Here is a 21,265-nt window from a genome sequence, read left to right on the forward strand (position 1 = left end):
GCACCGAAGGGGGCTTGGCAGTGACGCACGCTGAAAGGGAGTACCCAGTTTTCACTCTGGTTGTTTGTTTTGCTTGTTTGTTTGTTTTCTTTCTTGTTTGTTTGTCCAGGCAATATCTCAACCATCCTTTGAGCTAGGAAGCTGAAATTTCGGCACAATAGTGAGCCAGTCCTTTGTCAAAAACGTTATTTTTTGTTTTTTGATTAATCAATTAATTGAGGAGTTATTTAATTATTAGCGATCAATTAAGTCCCTGGTGTTGGGCTAGCGGCTACGGTGCCAGCTTAGGATCCAAGGATCCTGGGTTCGAATCCCGGTCGATCACTGAATTAACGCCAGGGGGGTTGACTCAGCCTGTCATCCTTCCGAGGTCGGCAAATTGAGTACCAGTACACTGGTAATTCCCTGTTTATCGTAAAAAGGCGACAAACAGGGTTGGCGGCAGGAAGGGCATCCGGCCGTAAAACATTGCTTCAAAAAGGGGACCAAAAAAACAACAACAACCACGGTCCCCGAAAAGGCCAACCCCCGCTTTGCGGGGAAAAATGGCCTCTAAACGGTGGTTTTAATTAAGTACTTATTTAATTAATCAAATTTCCTTTCTCTTCTGACCATTAACTCAGGCACCTTTTGAGTTAGGAAGCTGATATTTGGACCTGCCAATGACCAGGTGATTTGGCTGCAAAGGCTATTTTTGATTTATTGATTAATCAATTAATCGATTAATTATTTAATTATTCGATTAATGACAAAAAAAAAATTTCCTTTTTTTAAAGTTACAGATTCTGATGAAATGGTGGTGGTTTATGTGTTCTCTGACCGAATTGATTAATAATTTAATTTTTTAATGATTATTATTTATTTATTTTCATTATTAATCATTTATTTATTTTCTTTCTCATTTGGCCATTATCTCGGGCACCTTTTGAGTTAGGAAGCTGATATTTGGACATGCCAATGACCCGGTGATTTGGCTGCAAAGGCTATTTTTGATTTATTAATTAATCAAGTAATCGATTAATTATTTAATTATTCGATTAATTACTAAAAAAAATTTAAAATTTCAGTTACAGATTCTGATGAAATGGTGGAGGTTTTTGTGTTCTGTGACAGAATTGATTAATAATTTAATTTTTTAATGATTATTATTTATTTATTTTCATTATTAATCATTTATTTATTTTCTTTCTCATTTGGCCAATATCTCAGGCACCTTTTGAGCTGGGAAGCTAATATTTGGACATGACAGTGACCAAGTGATGTGGCTATCAAGGATATTTTTGATTAATCATTTGATCGATTAATTATTTATTGATTAATCGATTAATTATTTATTGATTAATCAATTAATTATTTAATTTTTTATTAATGACTTATTTAATTAAATTTCTAAAAGATACATCTTCGTATGAAGCACGAGTGATTTAGTTATGCTATTAGCCAATTGATTAATAAAATATTTTGTGATAATATTTTATTGATTTTAATTATACAATTAATCAATCAATTAGTGTACACCTCTCCCTCCCAATGCAGCCTCTATGAGCTGCACTGTGGTATTGCCGGGCGCCAGAGGCGCCCCGGCAATGCCGCGCTGTAGGATATTTAATTATTTGGCATGGGGGCGGTGTACTTTGAATGTATCTGTACTTGTCTTGTTCGGTGTTTGTTTCATGATTAATTTTATTATCCTATTTTTTGTGCCAGATATGTGTGATTAGAAGACTACTATAGACAAATACCTTAATTGCACTATCTGCTGTTTTATTCCACCTGTTCAGTTTATACAACCAATGGCAAACATCCTGGCACTTTGTCTTGGTACACTGTGATGTGAGAACTGATTGTGATGTGCACCCATATACTTTGATATTATACATACAATGCAATCTGGCAAGGAGTTTGAAACCCTAACGTCGGTCCACCAGCACGCAGTGGTCTCCATGCTGTTGTGCCTTCTCCAGAGCGAAATGCCATGAGGTGCACCTTCTCACTACTCTACAATAATTGCTTGTGGAGTCAACTTTATACTTTGTTCATCAAAAGTTCCATTTTTCCCTGTTGAGCTCACTTTTGCACCGATTTGATTGTACCCACTTGAACGTTTAGAGAACGAGTTGTTTCAGTTGCACCATCTAGACTACTAATGCCATGAGGTGCACCTTCTCACTACTCTACAATAATTGCTTGTGGAGTCAACTTTATACTTTGTTCATCAAAAGTTCCATTTTTCCCTGTTGAGCTCACTTTTGCACCGATTTGATTGTACCCACTTGAACGTTTAGAGAACGAGTTGTTTCAGTTGCACCATCTACGATGATATGTCACTTTCACATAATAACATCTCAATGAGCACTTGGTTTCCCGCACTGTGCCAGCCGCTCTTCAGTGCTCATCAGCTGGCTGGTTGGGCACATTCATCTTGAGATGCTCACACTGATGGAATCTCCTCAATGTGTGCACCTTGACAGCTAAGCGGGGTGCAGTGTGGCGCCAGAACATTTTTGCGTGGCTACAGACTTCCACAGGAGGTAGCCCAACCCGTATTTTCCAAGCACGAAACTGTTTTTTGTTCCTTGACCCTCAAGCCGATAGCATGCTTTGGTTCATTAACATTTCGTGAAACCTTTCCTTTTCATTTGCTTGATCTTTTTTTGGCCTTCTTACATCAAAATATATATTTGATCCATGGTGCATCGTCTTGTTAATACCCACATACTGCAAATCGCCGACAAAGCAATCTTGTAAAGTCATCATTTTTGGACCAGGATACCAAATGATGCTCGGTAAGAGGGTTGAGCATATGCTTGGCTAGTGTGGCTTTTGAGGCGGACTATATCCCATTGCATGCTGGGACTGGGCTTCACCGCTGCCAACTGCAAGATGTTGCCATGTGCTTTGAAACGGTTACCCCTGCCTTTATGTTCTTTGCGTCATGTGGAGAAAAAATATTTTGAAGAACAAAATGGAACAAGGCCAATTAGTTCATGCTTTGAAGTGCACGAAAAGCATCCTTCCTGATGAAATCTGCAAAGCATACAAGAACAAAGCATGCTGACTGAAACAATTATAGTACTCAGGAGTCAGCGAGAAAGGAGGAATGCTTGCTTTTTGTGCTTTGTTTCCTGTATTATCAACGATTTCTCATCCTTTACAATTCTGGAAAACCTTAAAGGGGTGTCACATGAACACAACTGGCATCTGTTGTTTTTTATTTATCTTGTGGCCCATAATGGAAAGAATGTTGTCAATACTTCAAACTTTATGCAAAATTAGTGTTGAAGGTAAATCCTTTGCGTATTCAAATTCATGTCACGCTATAATATGTTCAAACACATTTTTTGGAATCCATTAGTTTTGCCAATTAACTCCAAATCAATCTGATTATTTTTGGTGATTCATTGCTTGCGTTTTGTGTCTGCAATGTGGCAAGCATGGCTGCTTGTTAATTTTGCCAAACACATCATCAGGATGACAAGGGGGCATGACACATTGATTCATATTTATCTGCTTCATTACTAGTTCCAGTTTCCTTTTTACGAGCATTTTATATATTCGTTCTCACCACTGCACTGCGATGTTGCTGCTACTGATATTGGTCTTCCACGTCTCATCAGACTGTTTGATGCTGCTATCTCCCCAACCATAATGCTGCTTGAGTGTGACATAGAACTGCTACCAGCTCCTTACACAAACAACTTCCTATTATAGAATTGGGGAAAAATGGTCTATGAAAATAACAAGTCATACTTTGTACTGCCATGGTTCAAATCCCAACTTTGTTCGTGTATCAGTCTCCGATTATTATTTTTTATTTGTAAAGAGAGGAGATGGCTCGACATGCATTATCAAAGACACCGATTCCATATACAGTGCGTATCAAAAAAAAGGTAATCCGAATTCAAGAGGTTAATATGCAAAGGTTATTTATTTTGACAATTTACATGTGGTTTACTAATTAAGAGGAGATCCTCAGCTTTCCATTGATACCTTCCATGCATCATTGCTGTAACACATGACCGAGTACATGACCGAGTACATGTTCATTGAAAATGACAAGTTCAAATCGCATTTTTACAAGTTTGGCTAATCGATGCAAGTCAGGATAATTGGTGCAAAATGAACGTCAGATGTGAACTTTTCTCAGGAATGATTGGCCTTTATGCACCAACACCTTCAACATGTCCACCTCCCCTTTCAACACAAAGCTCACAGCGGCGGAGCATGCCCTGAACTGCTCGTCTCACCATAGCCGGGTCATTGCGCAAAGCATCCACTTCATGTCGAATACGGCCCTGCAATTCGTCAAGATCATGGGGAGGAGTTACGAACCTTTAAATGTCCCCAAAGGAAATAATCACATGGTGTGTGGTCAGGGAATCTTCGCGGCCATTCCACTGCATGGTTGAGGGCGATGACTCGGTCTCCAAATAGTTCCCTCAGTCGATCTCGGACAGCGATAAGACGATGTGCTGGGGCGCCGTCTTGGGCCCACCAGAGATATCTGAAGACACCACGAACCTGTCGCTCAAAGTTCTCCTCCAGCTGCGGTAAAACTTCATCCTTGATCATCTGCAGATACCTGTTACCATTGACATTCCTTTGAAAGAAAAATGGTCCGATCACCTGACCACTTCCACAAAGTCCCAACCAAACAGTCCACTTTAGTCGATTCATGTTGGTGTCAAAATTAAATTACGGGGCTTGTCCTGTCGGTGCATATTCAAGAACATTATGGGTATTGACCTTGCCGTCCATGGCGAAAGAAGCTTCGTCACCGATAACGAGATACCGCAGGAAATTGATATCTGCTTCGCAATGTGCTGTCAACCATCTGGCAAGCACCAGCCTCCTGGCAAAATCCCCTGGCGTAAGTTGATGCCGGATGTGAATCCGATATGGATGTTGGTGGAGGTCCAGTCTTGTGATTCGGTTGAATGTTACCGAAGGCAATCCCGTCCCCTTTCGTCTTGCGCTGGTATCCCTAGGATGCTCCAAAACTTGCTGCCTTACTGCTGCAATGTTCATTTCCGATCACCCAGTGCGCCTCCTACCAGAATTCCCCTTGTTGCGGTTGAGGCTCGTGCCATGCTCTTGGTATTTTCTAACATTCGCCCAGATGATTTTGGCTGCTGGAGGTTCTGGGAAACGTTCCCTGAACGCATCACGAGTTCGCTGCAACACTCCAGTTTGGTGAAAGGTTGGAACAACGAAGGTCCGCTGTTCAGTCGTAAGTTGAACCATCTTTTCAATGACTCAGACTGTCTCTAAACCCATACACTGTAGGCCCATCTTAAAAAGCCATGTTAAACAAAGGATGATGCAACCGACGATTACCAGACCAGCTTAACAATTTTACATAATCAACTTGGCAGTCGACAAGTAATGCGTCCATTTAAAACTGTCTTGCACCGATTAGCCAAACTTGTAAAAATGCGATTTGAACTTGTCATTTTCAATGAACATGTACTCGGTCATGTGTGACAGCAATGATGCATGAAAGGCATCAATGGAAAGCTGAGGATCTCCTCATAATTGGTAATCCACATGTGAATTGTCAAACTAAATAACCTTTGCATATTAACCCCTTGAATTAAAATTACCTTTTTTTTGATACGCACTGTAGTGTGAAGCTCATCATTTCAAACGTTAGTCCTTCACACGTGTTTCTGCCTTCAGGCTTCATCAGCAAGATAAAATGAACTTAAAATGCATGGCAACCTTCATATTATTTTGACACCATGCAACGTGTAGGCTACAGGGAAGCAAAGTGAAGCAGATGCTTCATTTGCACAACCCAACACATTGCCAGGATGTTATGATTTTGCATCTAATTTGATTGACCAATCAGTTGAAAGATGAGCCAGATGAGAGAGCCTCAGCACGACTGGGTTCATCAATTTTGAGAGAGATCTCTTCATCATTTACTCAAATAAAATGCCCCTAAGGGGAAGGGCATACGTTCAGCATTTAAGGCCTCAGTCTTTAAGGCCTTTTTAAGGCCTCTGTCTTTAATAATTTAAGGCCTTCAGGCATAATTGGTAAGACAAAATCAGCTGAAAATGCAGATATTTGAAGTGGCATTGGCAAGTTGAAAGAGGTTTGTGAAGTTGTAATCGTATGCCACTCTTTTAATGCCACTCTTTTAATGTCATCCACATTGTTGCCATGCCGTAATGCATTTCTCCAAATATGGCAAAGTGCTTTCGGTCTTTCAAATTGAGTCAAGATGAACCACTTGCATTAATGTGAGATGAAGCATGTTAAAGTCCTCACGCTAAAGTTATGGGTTACAATGAAAAGTTATTATGTAGCTTTAAGTCATCTGTCAGCCTGGAGAGTCGTTGTTCACTATGCTTCTTCTTGTTGTAATAGCTCATTAATTGGCTTGTATACAGAGAAAACGTAAGTGGCTTCGCCAGTATTTAGTGGTTATGCTATCCTAATGCTAACATAAAGGCCTGGGATGCCGGTACAGAAGGGGAAGACACAAAGGAAAGAGTGGAAGATGCTGTCACCACCAAGCAAGATGCTGCAGACCTTCTGGTGGTGGAAGATGAGGAGGGAGCAGCCTTGGACCCTGTCTTGCAAGGTGCATACTCCTTGCTTCTTGTGTAAAACTATGCCATTCCTTTCATTTTTATGTCACATGTTTTGTTTGTCATATGTCACATGTCACATGAATTGGTGCAGCCAGTGCGAGTACAAATACTTTGGGCTAAAAATAATAATAAATGATGCAAGTCTTCATCGAAGACACAGCCACCAACCTCACCTTAAAAATTGGACATGTTGATTTTGCATTTAAATAAATAAAAGGTAAAAGGTATATAAATAAATAAACAGAAATTGCATGTCTGTGGCGGTGATAGTTAAGTGTATATAAATAAATAAATAATGCAAAGTTGTGTGTTGGTAGTGGAGATGAAGTGTACATACATAAATAAATATGAATAATCCAAGGTATTGTAGCGGTTACCGGAAGCATGACACAATTACCGTGCACCGGCCGATGACGCAACCGGTGAGCGGTCACGTGTCCGGACTCGCCCGGGCGTGTCCAGACTTGCCCTTCTCGGGTGAACACTTGCCTTGCATACCACGCCCCGTCGAGAGGCGTGACTTACCTATTTTGCATACCACGCCCCGCCTGAGAGGTGTGGCTTTTGTGTATTCAGTTTGCGATATAAATTGCCGCCCGTTCGAGGGGCGGATTGAGTGTGCTTAAGTTCTTTGGTTTTGAGCTAAATAAATAGCTCGGTGAAACTTCGTTCCTGTGTCGTCCATTTTGTCTGGCTTTATCGTGCGAGCACAGCTCCCACAATTGGTGACCCCTTTCTAAGAACGCGGCGATGGAGTCAACTGCAGCTTTGAAGCTCCCGGGCTTCTGGGAGTCGCACGCGGCCATTTGGTTTGCCCAAGCGGATTCTCAATTCGCCCTGCGAAAGATTACGAAGGACACGACGTGCTACCACCATGTGGTCTCTGCGCTCACCGCCTCCTCCGCTGCCCGGGTCCTGAGCTTCCTCCAGCACCCGCCGAACGCCGACAAATACAGCGCGCTCAAAGGCCTACTCCTCGGTGCGTTTGGACTCACGGAGACCGAACGCGCACGACAACTACTACACCTCCCGGAGCTGGGCGAGGCCCGTCCATCCGAAAGCATGGACCACATGCTTGCTCTTCTCGGTGACCACAGCCTGGACTTCCTCTTCCGCGAGCTGTTCCTCCAGCGGCTACCCAGGCAGGTACGGTTAGCTTTGGCTAATTCGCCCATCACGGACCCTCGCGCCCTGGCCAAGGAGGCCGATAAATTTTTCTCGGCCAGGCGACATGTAGGAGCGGCCGCCTGGGACCCTGGGCCGACCGAGGCAACGCCCGCGCCACGACCGGCGCCTCCACCGGCCGAGTCCGCGCCACTGACGGCAGCGGCTTCCGTGACGCCCCGTCGACCGAACCCGACGCGACCGCCGGAGCCTCCACCAGAGCGGACCATGTGCTATTACCACGCCAGGTTCGGGCAGAAGGCCAGAATGTGCCGCCCACCGTGCACTTTCGGCAGGTTGGGAAACGACCAGGCCGGCGCTCGCTGCCTGCCATGAGCATCGGCCTTTCAGGCAGCCTTCTGTTTATCACGGACACGGAGTCCGGGCGGCGTTTTTTGTGTGACACCGGCGCTCAGCTGAGCGTGATACCCGCCTCGGTGCAGGACAAACAGGCCGCGCTATGCGGCCCCGCCTTGTTCACCGCCAACGGTTCCTCCATCCGCACCTTCGGTTCACGCAGCGTCGTATTCTGCTTCGGGGGCCAGCGATTCAGGTGGGACTTCATCACGGCGAACGTGCCCATGGCCTTGCTGGGTGCAGATTTTCTTTGTGCGCATGGGCTTTTGGTCGACGTCAAACGGCGTCGGCTCATCAACGCGGAGACCTTCAGCTCGCTCGCTTGCTCATTGAGCGGCTCCGCTCCGACCAAGCTAGCCTGCGCGCTCCCGGCCGTGGACGATTTCACCCGCCTACTCGCCGAGTTTCCCGCCCTCACGCAGCTGACGTTTTCGGCCGTCGCCGTCAAGCACGGCGTTGAACACCACATCCCCGACCACAGGTCCACCAGTCTACGCCAGGGCTCGCCGCCTCGACCCGGCCAAACTCACCATGGCGAAGGCGGAATTCGATGCGCTGGAGCGATTGGGCATTGTGCGACGCTCGAATAGTGCATGGGCCTCGCCCCTGCACATCGTGCTCAAACCGGGTGGCGGATGGCGACCATGCGGCGATTACCGCCGCCTCAACGACGCCACCACCCCCGACCGGTACCCGATACCACACATACAGGACTTTTCCACCCGTTTTGCGTGCGGGTGATCTTCTCCAAGGTCGACCTTATTCAGGGCTACCACCAGGTACCTGTCCGGCCGGCCAACGTTCCGAAGACGGCTGTAATTACACCTTTTGGCCTCTTCGAGTTCCTCCGAATGCCGTTCGGCCTTAAGAACGCGGCCCAGGCCTTCCAGCGGCTGATGGACAGTGTGCTGCGCGATCTCACCTTTCTGTTCGTCTACCTGCATGACATTCTCATCGCCAGCACTTCCCGGGCGGAGCACCTCGTCCACCTGCGCACGCTTTTCGAGCGCCTCGGCCAGCACGGCCTCATCATCAACCCGGCAAAATGCCAGTTTGGCGTAACGGCCGTCGACTTCCTGGGGCACCGCATCACGAAGCGCGGGGCCGTCCCGCTGCCTACCAAGGTGGAGGCAGTCACAAGTTTCCCGCGCACCCGCTCAATCAAGGCCCGACAGGAATTTTTGGGGATGGTAAATTTCTACCACCGGTTCGTGCCTCGCGCCGCCCAACTCATGCGCCCCCTGTGCGACGCCCTCCGGGGCAAGCCGGCCAAGCATGACGTCGCCTGGACCACAGAGATGGACGCGGCATTCACGGGCGCAAAGTTGGCCCTCGCCAACGCGACCATGCTGGCGCACCCGGCGCTCGACGCACCCATCGCCCTCACCACGGACGCTTCCGACTACGCGGTGGGCGCCGTGCATGAACAATGGGTGAACGGGGCTTGGCAACCGCTGGCCTTCTTCAGCCGGCAGCTTCGCCCTAACGAGCGCATGTATAGCGCTTTCGACCGCGAGCTCCTCGGCCTTTACCTGGCTGTTCGCCATTTCCACCATATTTTGGAGGGCTGCCCGTTCACGGCGTTTGTGGACCACAAACCCCTGGTCTTCGCTATGGCCAAGGTTACGGAGCCGTGGTCGGCCCGCCAGCAGAGCCACCTCTCCGCCGTGTCTGAATTTACGACGGACATCCGGCACGTCGCGGACAAGGACAACGCTGTGGCCGATTGCCTCTCCCGGTCCGGCGCGAACGCCGTCCACCTGGGTGTGGACTTCGCCTGCATGGCGGCCGACCAGACCGCCGACCCCACGGTGCAAGCCCTCCGGACAGCGGACATAGGCCTGCGGTTGGCCGACGTCCCCTTCGAGGACACAGGCACAGTTCTCCTGTGCGACGTTTCCCTGGGCCAACCTCGCCCCATCGTGCCCACCGGATGGCAGCGGCACATTTTTGACGCCCTCCACGGCCTTTCCCACCCAGGCCGGAAAGCATCACAGAAGCTCGTGGCAGCAAAGTTCGTCTGGCACGGGCTCCGTAAGGACGTCCGCGACTGGGTCAATGCCTGTGTCACCTGCCAGCACGCGAAGGTCCACCGGCACATCCAGGCCCTGTTGGCACCATTCGACATGCCCGCGCGGCGCTTCGACCACGTCAATGTGGACCTGGTGGGACCCCTTCCCCCCTCGCGGGGCTTCACCCACCTCTTCACGATGGTGGATAGGACCACCAGGTGGCCGGAGGCCATCCCGCTGGCATCAACAACATCCGCCGACGTGGCGCAGGCCTTCATTGGCACTTGGATTGCCCGTTTCGGCGCGCCCTCGGACATCTCCTCCGACAGAGGCCTGCAATTCACCTCCGAGCTTTGGGGCGCGGTCGCCCAGGCCTTGGGGGTCAAGCTACACCGCACCACGGCCTACCACCCCCAAGCCAACTGCGGTTCCACCGCTCGATGAACGCCGCTCTCAGAGCCAGCCTCCAGGACGACAGTTGGGCCGACAGGCTCCCGTGGGTCCTATTGGGCCTCCGAACGGCCCCTAAAGAGGACCTCCAGGCTTCCACCGCCGAGCTGGTCTACGGCCAGCCACTGCGCGTGCCGGGCGAATTCATCCCTGACACCACCGGCCCCTGGTCCGCGGCTCGCCAACGCTCGGACCTCCAGGAGGCCACCAGGAGATTTGCCCCCATGCCCACGTCCCACCACGGCTGCCCCCAGCCCCACGTCCCCCCAGCACTTCGCACTGCGGAGTACGTTTTTATCCGGCACACCGGGGACCGCTCCGGCCGCCGTACGATGGACCTTTCCGGGTCCTGCAGAGGGATGACAAGTCATTCATCGTCGACATCGGCGGCAAGCCGGACCGCATCTCCGTGGACCACCTCAAGCCGGCCCATTTGGACCTCGACCAACCTCAACGGTTGGCCCTTCCTCCACGACGGGGCCGTCCCCCGTCAACCAAGCCCCCCGCCCGACCATCCACCGCCACGCCGCCTACCACCCCCACACGAATCACCAGGGGTCGTTTTGGCCGGGTCACCAGGACCCCCCTTAAACTGACTCTCCCGGTGCAGGTTAATTCTGGGGGGGCGCATGTAGCGGTTACCGGAAGCATGACACAATTACCGTGCACCGGCCGATGACGCAACCGGCGAGCGGTCATGTGTCTGGACTCGCCCGGGCGTGTCCAGACTTGCCCTTCTCGGGCGAACACTTGCCTTGCATACCACGCCCCGTCGAGAGGCGTGACTTACCTATTTTGCATACCACGCCCCGCCTGAGAGGTGTGGCTTTTGTGTGTTCAGTTTGCGATATAAATTGCCGCCCATTTGAGGGGCGGATTGCGTGTGCTTTTGAGTTCTTTGGTTTTGAGCTAAATAAATAGCTCAGTGAAACTTTGTTCCTGTGTCGTCCATTTTGTCTGGCTTTATCGTGCGAGCACAGCTCCCACAGTATAATAAAAATAAATCAGAGTATTAAAGCGCGGCGTTACGCGCGCTGCTTGTGAGCAAGGAGGAAGCGGACAAGCGGTAACATATAAACGTCTTTATTGTAAAACTACACTGTAACACTGAACTCCTCCGGGCTGGTCGCCCGGTGTATATCATGAGGCCACGCCTACCCCTCGGGCGTGGCCACCGCCCACTTGGTGCGTGGAATGATGTCACCACGCCAGTGGGCTTTTGTGTCCGCCACACGCGCCCCCCCAGAATTCCCGCGCACCTGGAGGGCCAGTTTGTGGGGCAGTCGAATGACCCGGCCGAAGCGCCCCCTGGCGATCGGCGGCGTCCGGGGTGCAGGGATACCAGGTGGGATGCCCCTGGCTGCCCCTGGGATGGGTGCAGGACCGGGGGGCGCCGTGGCGGCGGGGCTGGGCGGTGCCGGGGGTCTGCCCGCAGGAGGGCGGCCCCGACGTGGGGGTCGGGCCACTGGCGGTGGATGGTCCACATCGAGGTGGGCCGGCTTGAGGCGGTCTACCGAAACGCGGTCAGGAGTACCGCCGATGTCCAGGGTGAAGTGCTTCGCCCCGGTCTCCAGCACGCGGAAAGGCCCGTCGTACGGGGGCCGCAGTGGTGTCCGATGGGCATCGTAGCGGACGAAGACGTACTCCGCCGTGCGAAGCTCCGGGGCGACGTGCGTCGGTGGGTGCCCGTGGCATGCCGTTGGCACCGAGGCGAACCTTTGGGCGGTCTCTTGCAGAGCGGAGCGCTGCTGTGCCGCGGACCATGGTGCCGTGGAGTCGGGGAGGAACTCGCCCGGCACCCGCAGCGGTTGCCCGAAGACCAACTCCGCCGCGGATGCACGCAGGTCCTCCTTGGGCGCCGTCCGGAGGCCCAGCAGGACCCAGGGGAGCCTGTCGACCCAGCCGCCGTCGCGGAGGGTGGCCCAGAGCGCGGCCTTCAATGAGCGGTGAAATCGCTCACACAGGCCGTTAGCCTGGGGGTGGTAGGCCGTGGTTCGGTGCAGCCGGACCCCGAGCCCCTGCGCAACCGCCCCCCAGAGCTCCGAGGTGAACTGGGGGCCGCGGTCGGATGAGATGTCTGAGGGGGCGCCGAACCGGGCGACCCAGGTGGCGATGAAAGCCTGCGCGACATCGGCCGCCGTTGTCGACGCCAAGGGCACGGCCTCCGGCCACCGGGTGGTGCGGTCCACCATGGTGAGGACGTGGGTGAAACCCCGCGAGGGGGGCAGAGGTCCCACCAGGTCCACGTGGACGTGGTCAAACCGGCGTTCCGGCACCGTGAACGGGGCCAACGGGGCCTGGGTGTGCCGGTGCACCTTGGCACGCTGGCATGCGAGGCATGTCCTGGCCCAGCCGCGGACGGCCTTCCGGAGGCCATGCCAGACGAACTTGTCGGCGATCAGCCTTTGGGAGGCCCTCGCGCCCGGGTGGGACAGGCCGTGGATGGCGTCAAACACCTGGCGCTGCCAGCCCGCGGGCACAATGGGGCGAGGACGCCCGAGGGAGACGTCGCACAAGAGGGCCGCGCCCGCGCCGTCGAACGGCACCTCGGTGACGCGGAGGCCCGTGACGGCGGTCCGCAAGGCCTGGACGTCGGGGTCAGCGGCCTGGTCCGCTGCCATCCGGGCATAGTCGATGCCGAGGTGGACTGCGTGGGCGACGGCCCGGGAAAGGCAATCCGCAACCGGGTTGTCCTTCCCCGCGACGTGCTGGATGTCCGTCGTGTACTCGGACACGGCCGAGAGGTGACGCTGCTGCCGGGCCGACCACGGCTCGGTGACCTTGCCCATCGCGAAGATCAGCGGCTTGTGGTCGACGAAGGCAGTGAACGCCCGGCCCTCGAGCAGATGGCGGAAGTGCCTGACCGCCAAGTGAAGTCCGAGCAACTCGCGGTCGAAGGTACTGTAACGGCGTTCGGGCGGGCGAAGCTGCCGGCTAAAGAACGCCAGCGGTTGCCAAGCTCCACGCACCCATTGCTCGTGCACCGCGCCCACCGCGTAGTCCGAGGCATCGGTGGTGAGGGCGATCGGTGCATCGGGCGCCGGGTGCGCGAGCATGGTGGCGTTAGCCAAGGCGAGCTTCGCGCCCGTGAACGCCGTGTCCATCTGCTCGGTCCAGGTAACGTCGCCTTTGCCCGGCTTACCTCGGAGAGCTTCGTGCAGGGGGCGCAGGAGCTGGGCGATACGGGGCAGGAAGCGATGGTAAAAGTTCACCATGCCCAGGAACTCCTGCAGCCCTCTGATCGTGCGGGGGCGCGGAAACCCCTTCACCGCCTCCACCTTGGCCGGCAGGGGGACGGCTCCGTGCCTGGTGACACGGTGCCCCAGAAAATCGATTGTGGCGGCGCCGAACCGGCACTTTGCGGGGTTCACAATCAGGCCATGCTGGCCCAGGCGTTCGAAGAGCGCGCGGAGGTGGCGTAGGTGCTCTTCGCGGGACGCGCTGGCGACGAGGATATCGTCCAGGTAGACGTAGACAAAATCCAAGTCGCGCAGGACGCTGTCCATCAGTCGCTGGAACGCCTGAGCCGCATTCTTCAGACCGAAGGGCATGCGCAGGAACTCGAAGAGTCCGAATGGCGTGATGACCGCCGTCTTCGGGACGTCCTCCGGCCTGACGGGGACCTGATGGTAGCCGCGTATGAGGTCCACCTTCGAGAAGAAGGACCTGCCCGCCAAACGGGCGGAAAAGTCCTGAATGTGGGGGACGGGGTAGCGGTCGGGAGTCGTGGCGTCATTGAGACGGCGATAGTCCCCGCACGGTCGCCATCCCCCGCCGGGCTTCGGCACGATGTGCAGCGGCGACGCCCAAGTGCTCTCTGAGCGCCGAACGATGCCGAGTCGCTCCAGGGTAGCGAGCTCCGCTTTTGCCACCGCCAGCTTCGTCGGCTCGAGGCGGCGTGCCCGGGCGTAGACCGGTGGCCCGACGGTGGGGATGTGATGGGCCACCCCGTGCTTGACGGCCCCCGCCGAGAAGGTGGGGCGCGTGAGGGCCGGGAAGCCGGCGAGGAGGCGGGTGAATGCGTCCGCTGCCGGAAGCGTACAGACCAACGTGGCCGGAACCGAATCGTTCGGCAAGCCGCTTGGCAAGCCGCTCGTTGAGCTGGGCAACGCACATGCGAGCGAGCTGAACATCTCGGCCTGGACAAGCCGTCTGCGCTTGACGTCGACCAGGAGCCCATTAGCGCACAGGAAGTCCGCGCCAAGCAGTGCCATGGGCACGTCGGCGGTGACGAACGTCCATCGGAAAACCTGCCCTCCAAACCGCAGAGAGAGGCAGCGTTTTCCGTACGTACGGATGGGCGTCCCGTTCGCGGCAAGCAGCGCGGGGCCCCCACCCGCGGCGTGCTTGTCTGACGTGCCGGCGGGAATGACACTCACCTGTGCTCCCGTGTCGCACAGGTAACGGCGCCCGGAGAAGGTGTCCGTTATGAACAGCAGGCTGCTCGAACGGCCGGCGCTCATCGCCACAATTGAGCGCCGGCCCGGGCGTTTCCCGACCCGTTGAAGGAGCACGGCGGATGACACCGCCGAGCTTCGTGGCCGAACTTGGCGTGGAACCAGCACCAGGTGGTGGAGCTGGAGGAGCGCGGCTGGCTCCGCCAGGCCGGTGGAGTCGACGGGTTTCCCCGCGGTGGCGGTTTTCGCCGCGGCGGTGGGCGGGGCGTGGCGGCGTTCACGAGGTGCGTATCAGCATGCTGCTGAACCACAGCGTGCTGTAGAAGATGATGCTGTGGAACATCCGCGTGCTGTAGAAGATGATGCTGTGGAACATCAGCGTGCTGTAGAAGATGATGCTGTGGAACATCAGCGTGCTGTAGAAGATGATGCTGTGGAACATCAGCGTCGAAGGCCGTGACGGCCACGCCAACGCTCGCCCACGTGTCCGAAGCGGCGAAGTACTTGTCCGCCTCGGCCGCCAATGCTCGGGGTTCCGTTAGCCCGGTCCCGGCCAACGCGAGGCGAACCTGCGCTGGAAGTTGGCGACGGAAAAGCGCCCGGAATAGCGAACCGGGGGCTTCGTCGCCCAACAGTGACAGCATATGGTCCATTCGGACCGACGGGCGCGTCTCACCGAGCTCGGGGAGATCCAGGAGGCGATCGGCCCGTGCGTCGTCCGTGAGGCCGAACGTGGCTAGGAGTAGCCGCTTGAGTGCCTCGTACTTGTGGCCGTCCGGTGGGTGGCGAAGGACGGACACAACTCGAGCGGCCGTGCCGGGCCCGAGGGAGGCGACGACATGGCAGTAGCGCAGGTCGTCGTTGGTGAGGCGCCGAAGCTGAAATTGGGCTTCGGCTTGAACGAACCAGACTTCGGCCTGGGCCTCCCAAAATTCGGGAAGTTTAATCGCCATTGCCTTGTCGTTGGCCATTGCAATGGCGTCGTGTTCGGAAGGATCGCTACGGCAGATCCAACGTCGAGGGTCACCAGTAAAGCGCGGCGTTACGCGCGCTGCTTGTGAGCAAGGAGGAAGCGGACAAGCGGTAACATATAAACGTCTTTATTGTAAGACTACACTGTAACACTGAACTCCTCCGGGCTGGTCGCCCGGTGTATATCATGAGGCCACGCCTACCCCTCGGGCGTGGCCACCGCCCACTTGGTGCGTGGAATGATGTCACCACGCCAGTGGGCTTTTGTGTCCGCCACAGTATAATCAAATAATACCTAAATAAATAAATAATTCAAGGTTATGTGTTGGTGGTGGATATGGTAAAGTGTGTATTTATGTTGGTAGTGGTGATGGTGACATGTATATGAATAGATAAATAATTCAGGTTTGCATGTATGTTGTAGAATGGTAAAGTGTATACACTACCGGTCAAAAGTTTTAGAACACCTCAATTTTTCCACTTTTTATTGAAATTTAAGCGATTCAATTCCAGTGAATAACCTGAAAGGGTACAAAGGTAAGCAGTAAACTGCTCGAAGTTTAAAAAAAGTTTAGGTTAGCAAAAACGGGAAAATAAAGTAAATTGCACAGTTATATTGTAAACTAGAGCTTCCAGGGAAGCAGAACTCAACTGAACTGACTGGACAACTTTAAAGTAGGTAGAGCTTCCAGGGAAGCAGAACTCAACTGAACTGACTGGACAACTTTAAAGTAGGTAGAGCTTCCAGGGAAGCAGAACTCAACTGAACTGACTGGACAACTTTAAAGTAGGTCAGTTGGCTGTACTAGATTTGACTTAAGATAGCAACCTACCTTGTGTGGTAAGAGTCTCACACACCAAGTTTGATCAAAATCCATATTTATTTGTAGACGTTAAAGTCTTAACGTCGTTTCAGAGCTGAAAAAAATGGCGGCCTATGGCGGCCATTTTGTGACGGATCGGGTTGGAATGCAATAGCAACCTACCTTGTGTGGTAAGGGTTAAACAATCTAAGTTTGATCAAAATCTGTTCATATTTGTGGACGCTAGAGTGTTAACGTCGTTTTGATGACCAAAAACAAAATGGTCGCCTAAGTCCGCCATTTTTCAACGGATCGGGCTGAAATGTAATACCAACCTGGTCCTTGGGGTAAGGATGCTGCATGTCAAGTTTGATCAGAATCTGTTGATATTTGTGGACGCTGGAGTGTTAACGTCGAAAAGTTAATGGACGACAGATGACAGACGACGGACGCCGGAGGGTTCAGTATGTGATGAACTCAACTGGACGGTAGTCCAGTTGAGTTAAAAAAGGCCTTCTTCAGGGAACAAGTAATGGGTTAACAACTTACAGCTGTTCTGCAGCAATGTAAGTAAATTAAGCCTTGAAAGTTGATGCAAACAATTCCTATAGGTGTCCCAACCTCTGCTGATTACTTGATTACAAATCCCCTGTCTGTATGAAAGCAGTATTGGAACAGACTGTTATTACACCCTCTGAAGCACTATTTGGACAATATTGTACTGCAGGAAGTAGTACATTGGAAACTTGAGGAAGATCTGACAGGAAGAGGTCTGGCAGACCCAAAGCCACAACAGAATCAGAAGATTCTGAGAGTCAACAGCTTGCGTGATAGGCGGCTCACAGGACAACAGCTTCAAGCACAGCTTAACACTGATCGAAGTAAGCAAGTCTCAGTTTCAACTATGAAGAGAAGACTTCGAGCTGCAGGTTTGACAGGTCGAGTGGCAGTAAGAAAGCCATTGCTAAGATGGCAAAATAAGAAAAAGAGGCTTGCCTGGGCCATGAAGCACCGCCAGTAGACGACTGAAGACTGGAAGAAGGTCTTATGGACCGATGAATCAAAATTTGAAATCTTTGGTTCATCACGCAGGGTTTTTGTACACCGTCGCGTAGGTGAAAGGATGGTTCCTCAGTGTGTGACACCAACTGTCAAACATGGAGGAGGAAGCGTGATGGTCTGGGGCTGTTTTGCTGGATCCAGAGTCGGCGACTTGCAAAGAGTGACTAGCACCCTGAACCAAAAGGGCTACCACAGCATTTTGCAGCGCCATGCAATACTCTCTGGTATTCGCCTCGTTGGTCAGGGGTTCATCCTACAGCAAGATAATGACCCTAAACACACCTCCAGGCTATGTCAAAACTACCTTCGAGGAAAAGAACAAGACGGTCGGCTTCAAATCATGGAATGGTCGGCACAGTCTCCAGACTTAAACCCCATCGAGCTGGTTTGGGATGAACTGGACAGAAGGGTGAAAGCAAAGCAACCTACAAGTGCAACACATTTGTGGGAACTTCTGCAACAGTGTTGGGAAGAACTTCCCGAACAATATTTGATTTCCATTGCAGAAAGAATGCCACGAGTGTGTTCGGCGGTTATATCTGCAAAAGTTGGCTACTTTGCTGAGTCAAAAATTTAAATGAAATTTTGTTAAACAAAATGATTCTATGATTTCTTTTTTATCTCCAATTGTTTATTTGTTCTATGCTTAATTTCAGAGTACGTTGAGACATTAAACTGCGTAAATTTCAATAAAAACTGGAAAAATTGAGGTGTTCTAAAACTTTTGACTGGTAGTGTACAGTACAAATAAATAAATAAATATTTATGTTGTTGTGTGTTGGTTGTTGTGTGTTGCTTGTTCATACAGTGAAGAATATATAAATAAATAAATCGAGATGCAATGTCAGTAGTAGAGCGCTAAAAGGCAAATACATAAATAAATAATCCAAGGTTGTATGTAGGTGGTGGCGATGGTAAAGTGTATACAAATAAATAATCCAAGGTTGTATGTAGGTGGTGGAGATGGTATAGTGTATACAAATAAATAATCCAAGGTTGTATGTAGGTGGTGGAGATGGTAAAGTGTATACAAATAAATAATCCAAGGTTGTATGTAGGTGGTGGAGATGGTATAGTGTATACAAATAAATAATCCAAGGTTGTATGTAGGTGGTGGAGATGGTAAAGTGTATACAAATAAATAATCCAAGGTTGTATGTAGGTGGTGGAGATGGTATAGTGTATACAAATAAATAATCCAAGGTTGTATGTTGGTGGTGGAGATGGTATAGTGTATACAAATAAATAATCCAAGGTTGTATGTAGGTGGTGGAGATGGTAAGGTGTATACAAATAAATAATCCAAGGTTGTATGTAGGTGGTGGAGATGGTAAGGTGTATACAAATAAATAATCCAAGGTTGTATGTAGGTGGTGGAGATGGTATAGTGTATACAAATAAATAATCCAAGGTTGTATGTAGGTGGTGGAGATGGTAAGGTGTATACAAATAAATAATCCAAGGTTGTATGTAGGTGGTGGAGATGGTATAGTGTATACAAATAAATAATCCAAGGTTGTATGTTGGTGGTGGAGATGGTATAGTGTATACAAATAAATAATCCAAGGTTGTATGTAGGTGGTGGAGATGGTAAGGTGTATACAAATAAATAATCCAAGGTTGTATGTAGGTGGTGGAGATGGTAAGGTGTATACAAATAAATAATCCAAGGTTGTATGTAGGTGGTGGAGATGGTAAAGTGTATACAAATAAATAATCCAAGGTTGTATGTAGGTGGTGGAGATGGTAAAGTGTATACAAATAAATAATCCAAGGTTGTATGTAGGTGGTGGAGATGGTAAAGTGTATACAAATAAATAATCCAAGGTTGTATGTAGGTGGTGGAGATGGTAAGGTGCATACAAATAAATAATCCAAGGTTGTATGTAGGTGGTGGAGATGGTAAAGTGTATACAAATAAATAATCCAAGGTTGTATGTAGGTGGTGGAGATGGTAAGGTGTATACAAATAAATAATCCAAGGTTGTATGTAGGTGGTGGAGATGGTAAAGTGTATACAAATAAATAATCCAAGGGTGTATGTAGGTGGTGGAGATGGTATAGTGTATACAAATAAATAATCCAAGGTTGTATGTAGGTGGTGGAGATGGTAAGGTGTATACAAATAAATAATCCAAGGTTGTATGTAGGTGGTGGAGATGGTAAAGTGTATACAAATAAATAATCCAAGGTTGTATGTAGGTGGTGGAGATGGTAAGGTGTATACAAATAAATAATCCAAGGTTGTATGTAGGTGGTGGAGATGGTAAAGTGTATACAAATAAATAATCCAAGGTTGTATGTAGGTGGTGGAGATGGTAAGGTGTATACAAATAAATAATCCAAGGTTGTATGTAGGTGGTGGAGATGGTAAGGTGTATACAAATAAATAATCCAAGGTTGTATGTAGGTGGTGGAGATGGTAAAGTGTATACAAATAAATAATCCAAGGTTGTATGTAGGTGGTGGAGATGGTAAGGTGTATACAAATAAATAATCCAAGGTTGTATGTAGGTGGTGGAGATGGTAAAGTGTATACAAATAAATAATCCAAGGTTGTATGTAGGTGGTGGAGATGGTAAGGTGTATACAAATAAATAATCCAAGGTTGTATGTAGGTGGTGGAGATGGTAAGGTGTATACAAATAAATAATCCAAGGTTGTATGTAGGTGGTGGAGATGGTAAGGTGTATACAAATAAATAATCCAAGGTTGTATGTAGGTGGTGGAGATGGTAAAGTGTATACAAATAAATAATCCAAGGTTGTATGTAGGTGGTGGAGATGGTATAGTGTATACAAATAAATAATCCAAGGTTGTATGTAGGTGGTGGAGATGGTAAAGTGTATACAAATAAATAATCCAAGGTTGTATGTAGGTGGTGGAGATGGTAAAGTGTATACAAATAAATAATCCAAGGTTGTATGTAGGTGGTGGAGATGGTAAGGTGCATACAAATAAATAATCCAAGGTTGTATGTAGGTGGTGGAGATGGTATAGTGTATACAAATAAATAATCCAAGGTTGTATGTAGGTGGTGGAGATGGTAAAGTGTATACAAATAAATAATCCAAGGTTGTATGTAGGTGGTGGAGATGGTAAGGTGCATACAAATAAATAATCCAAGGTTGTATGTAGGTGGTGGAGATGGTAAGGTGCATACAAATAAATAATCCAAGGTTGTATGTAGGTGGTGGAGATGGTAAAGTGTATACAAATAAATAATCCAAGGTTGTATGTAGGTGGTGGAGATGGTAAAGTGTATACAAATAAATAATCCAAGGTTGTATGTAGGTGGTGGAGATGGTATAGTGTATACAAATAAATAATCCAAGGTTGTATGTAGGTGGTGGAGATGGTATAGTGTATACAAATAAATAATCCAAGGTTGTATGTAGGTGGTGGAGATGGTATAGTGTATACAAATAAATAATCCAAGGTTGTAT

General features: G+C 50.2%; 1 protein-coding gene across 8 annotated transcripts in view; it reads left to right on the top strand.

Moving 5' to 3' along the window:
* LOC137429537 (protein-methionine sulfoxide oxidase mical3a) overlaps nt 1–21,265 on the top strand; it is a 272,059-nt gene that overhangs the window by 139,347 nt on the left and 111,447 nt on the right. For 4 of the 8 annotated variants that reach the window (XM_078778013.1, XM_078778017.1, XM_078778019.1 and 1 more), the window contains 2 exons: nt 2,472–2,531; nt 6,479–6,592. In XM_078778013.1, coding sequence (XP_078634139.1) covers nt 2,472–2,531; nt 6,479–6,592 — 174 coding nt within the window. The remainder of the gene's footprint in view (nt 1–2,471; nt 2,532–6,478; nt 6,593–21,265) is intronic. The other 4 variants (XM_078778025.1, XM_078778035.1, XM_078778042.1 and 1 more) reach the window with 1 other exon arrangement.

The sequence above is a fragment of the Myxine glutinosa genome, chromosome 1 (genome assembly GCF_964187855.1).
Source record: "Myxine glutinosa chromosome 1, kmMyxGlut1.1, whole genome shotgun sequence".
NCBI classification, from domain to species: Eukaryota; Metazoa; Chordata; class Myxini; order Myxiniformes; family Myxinidae; genus Myxine; species Myxine glutinosa.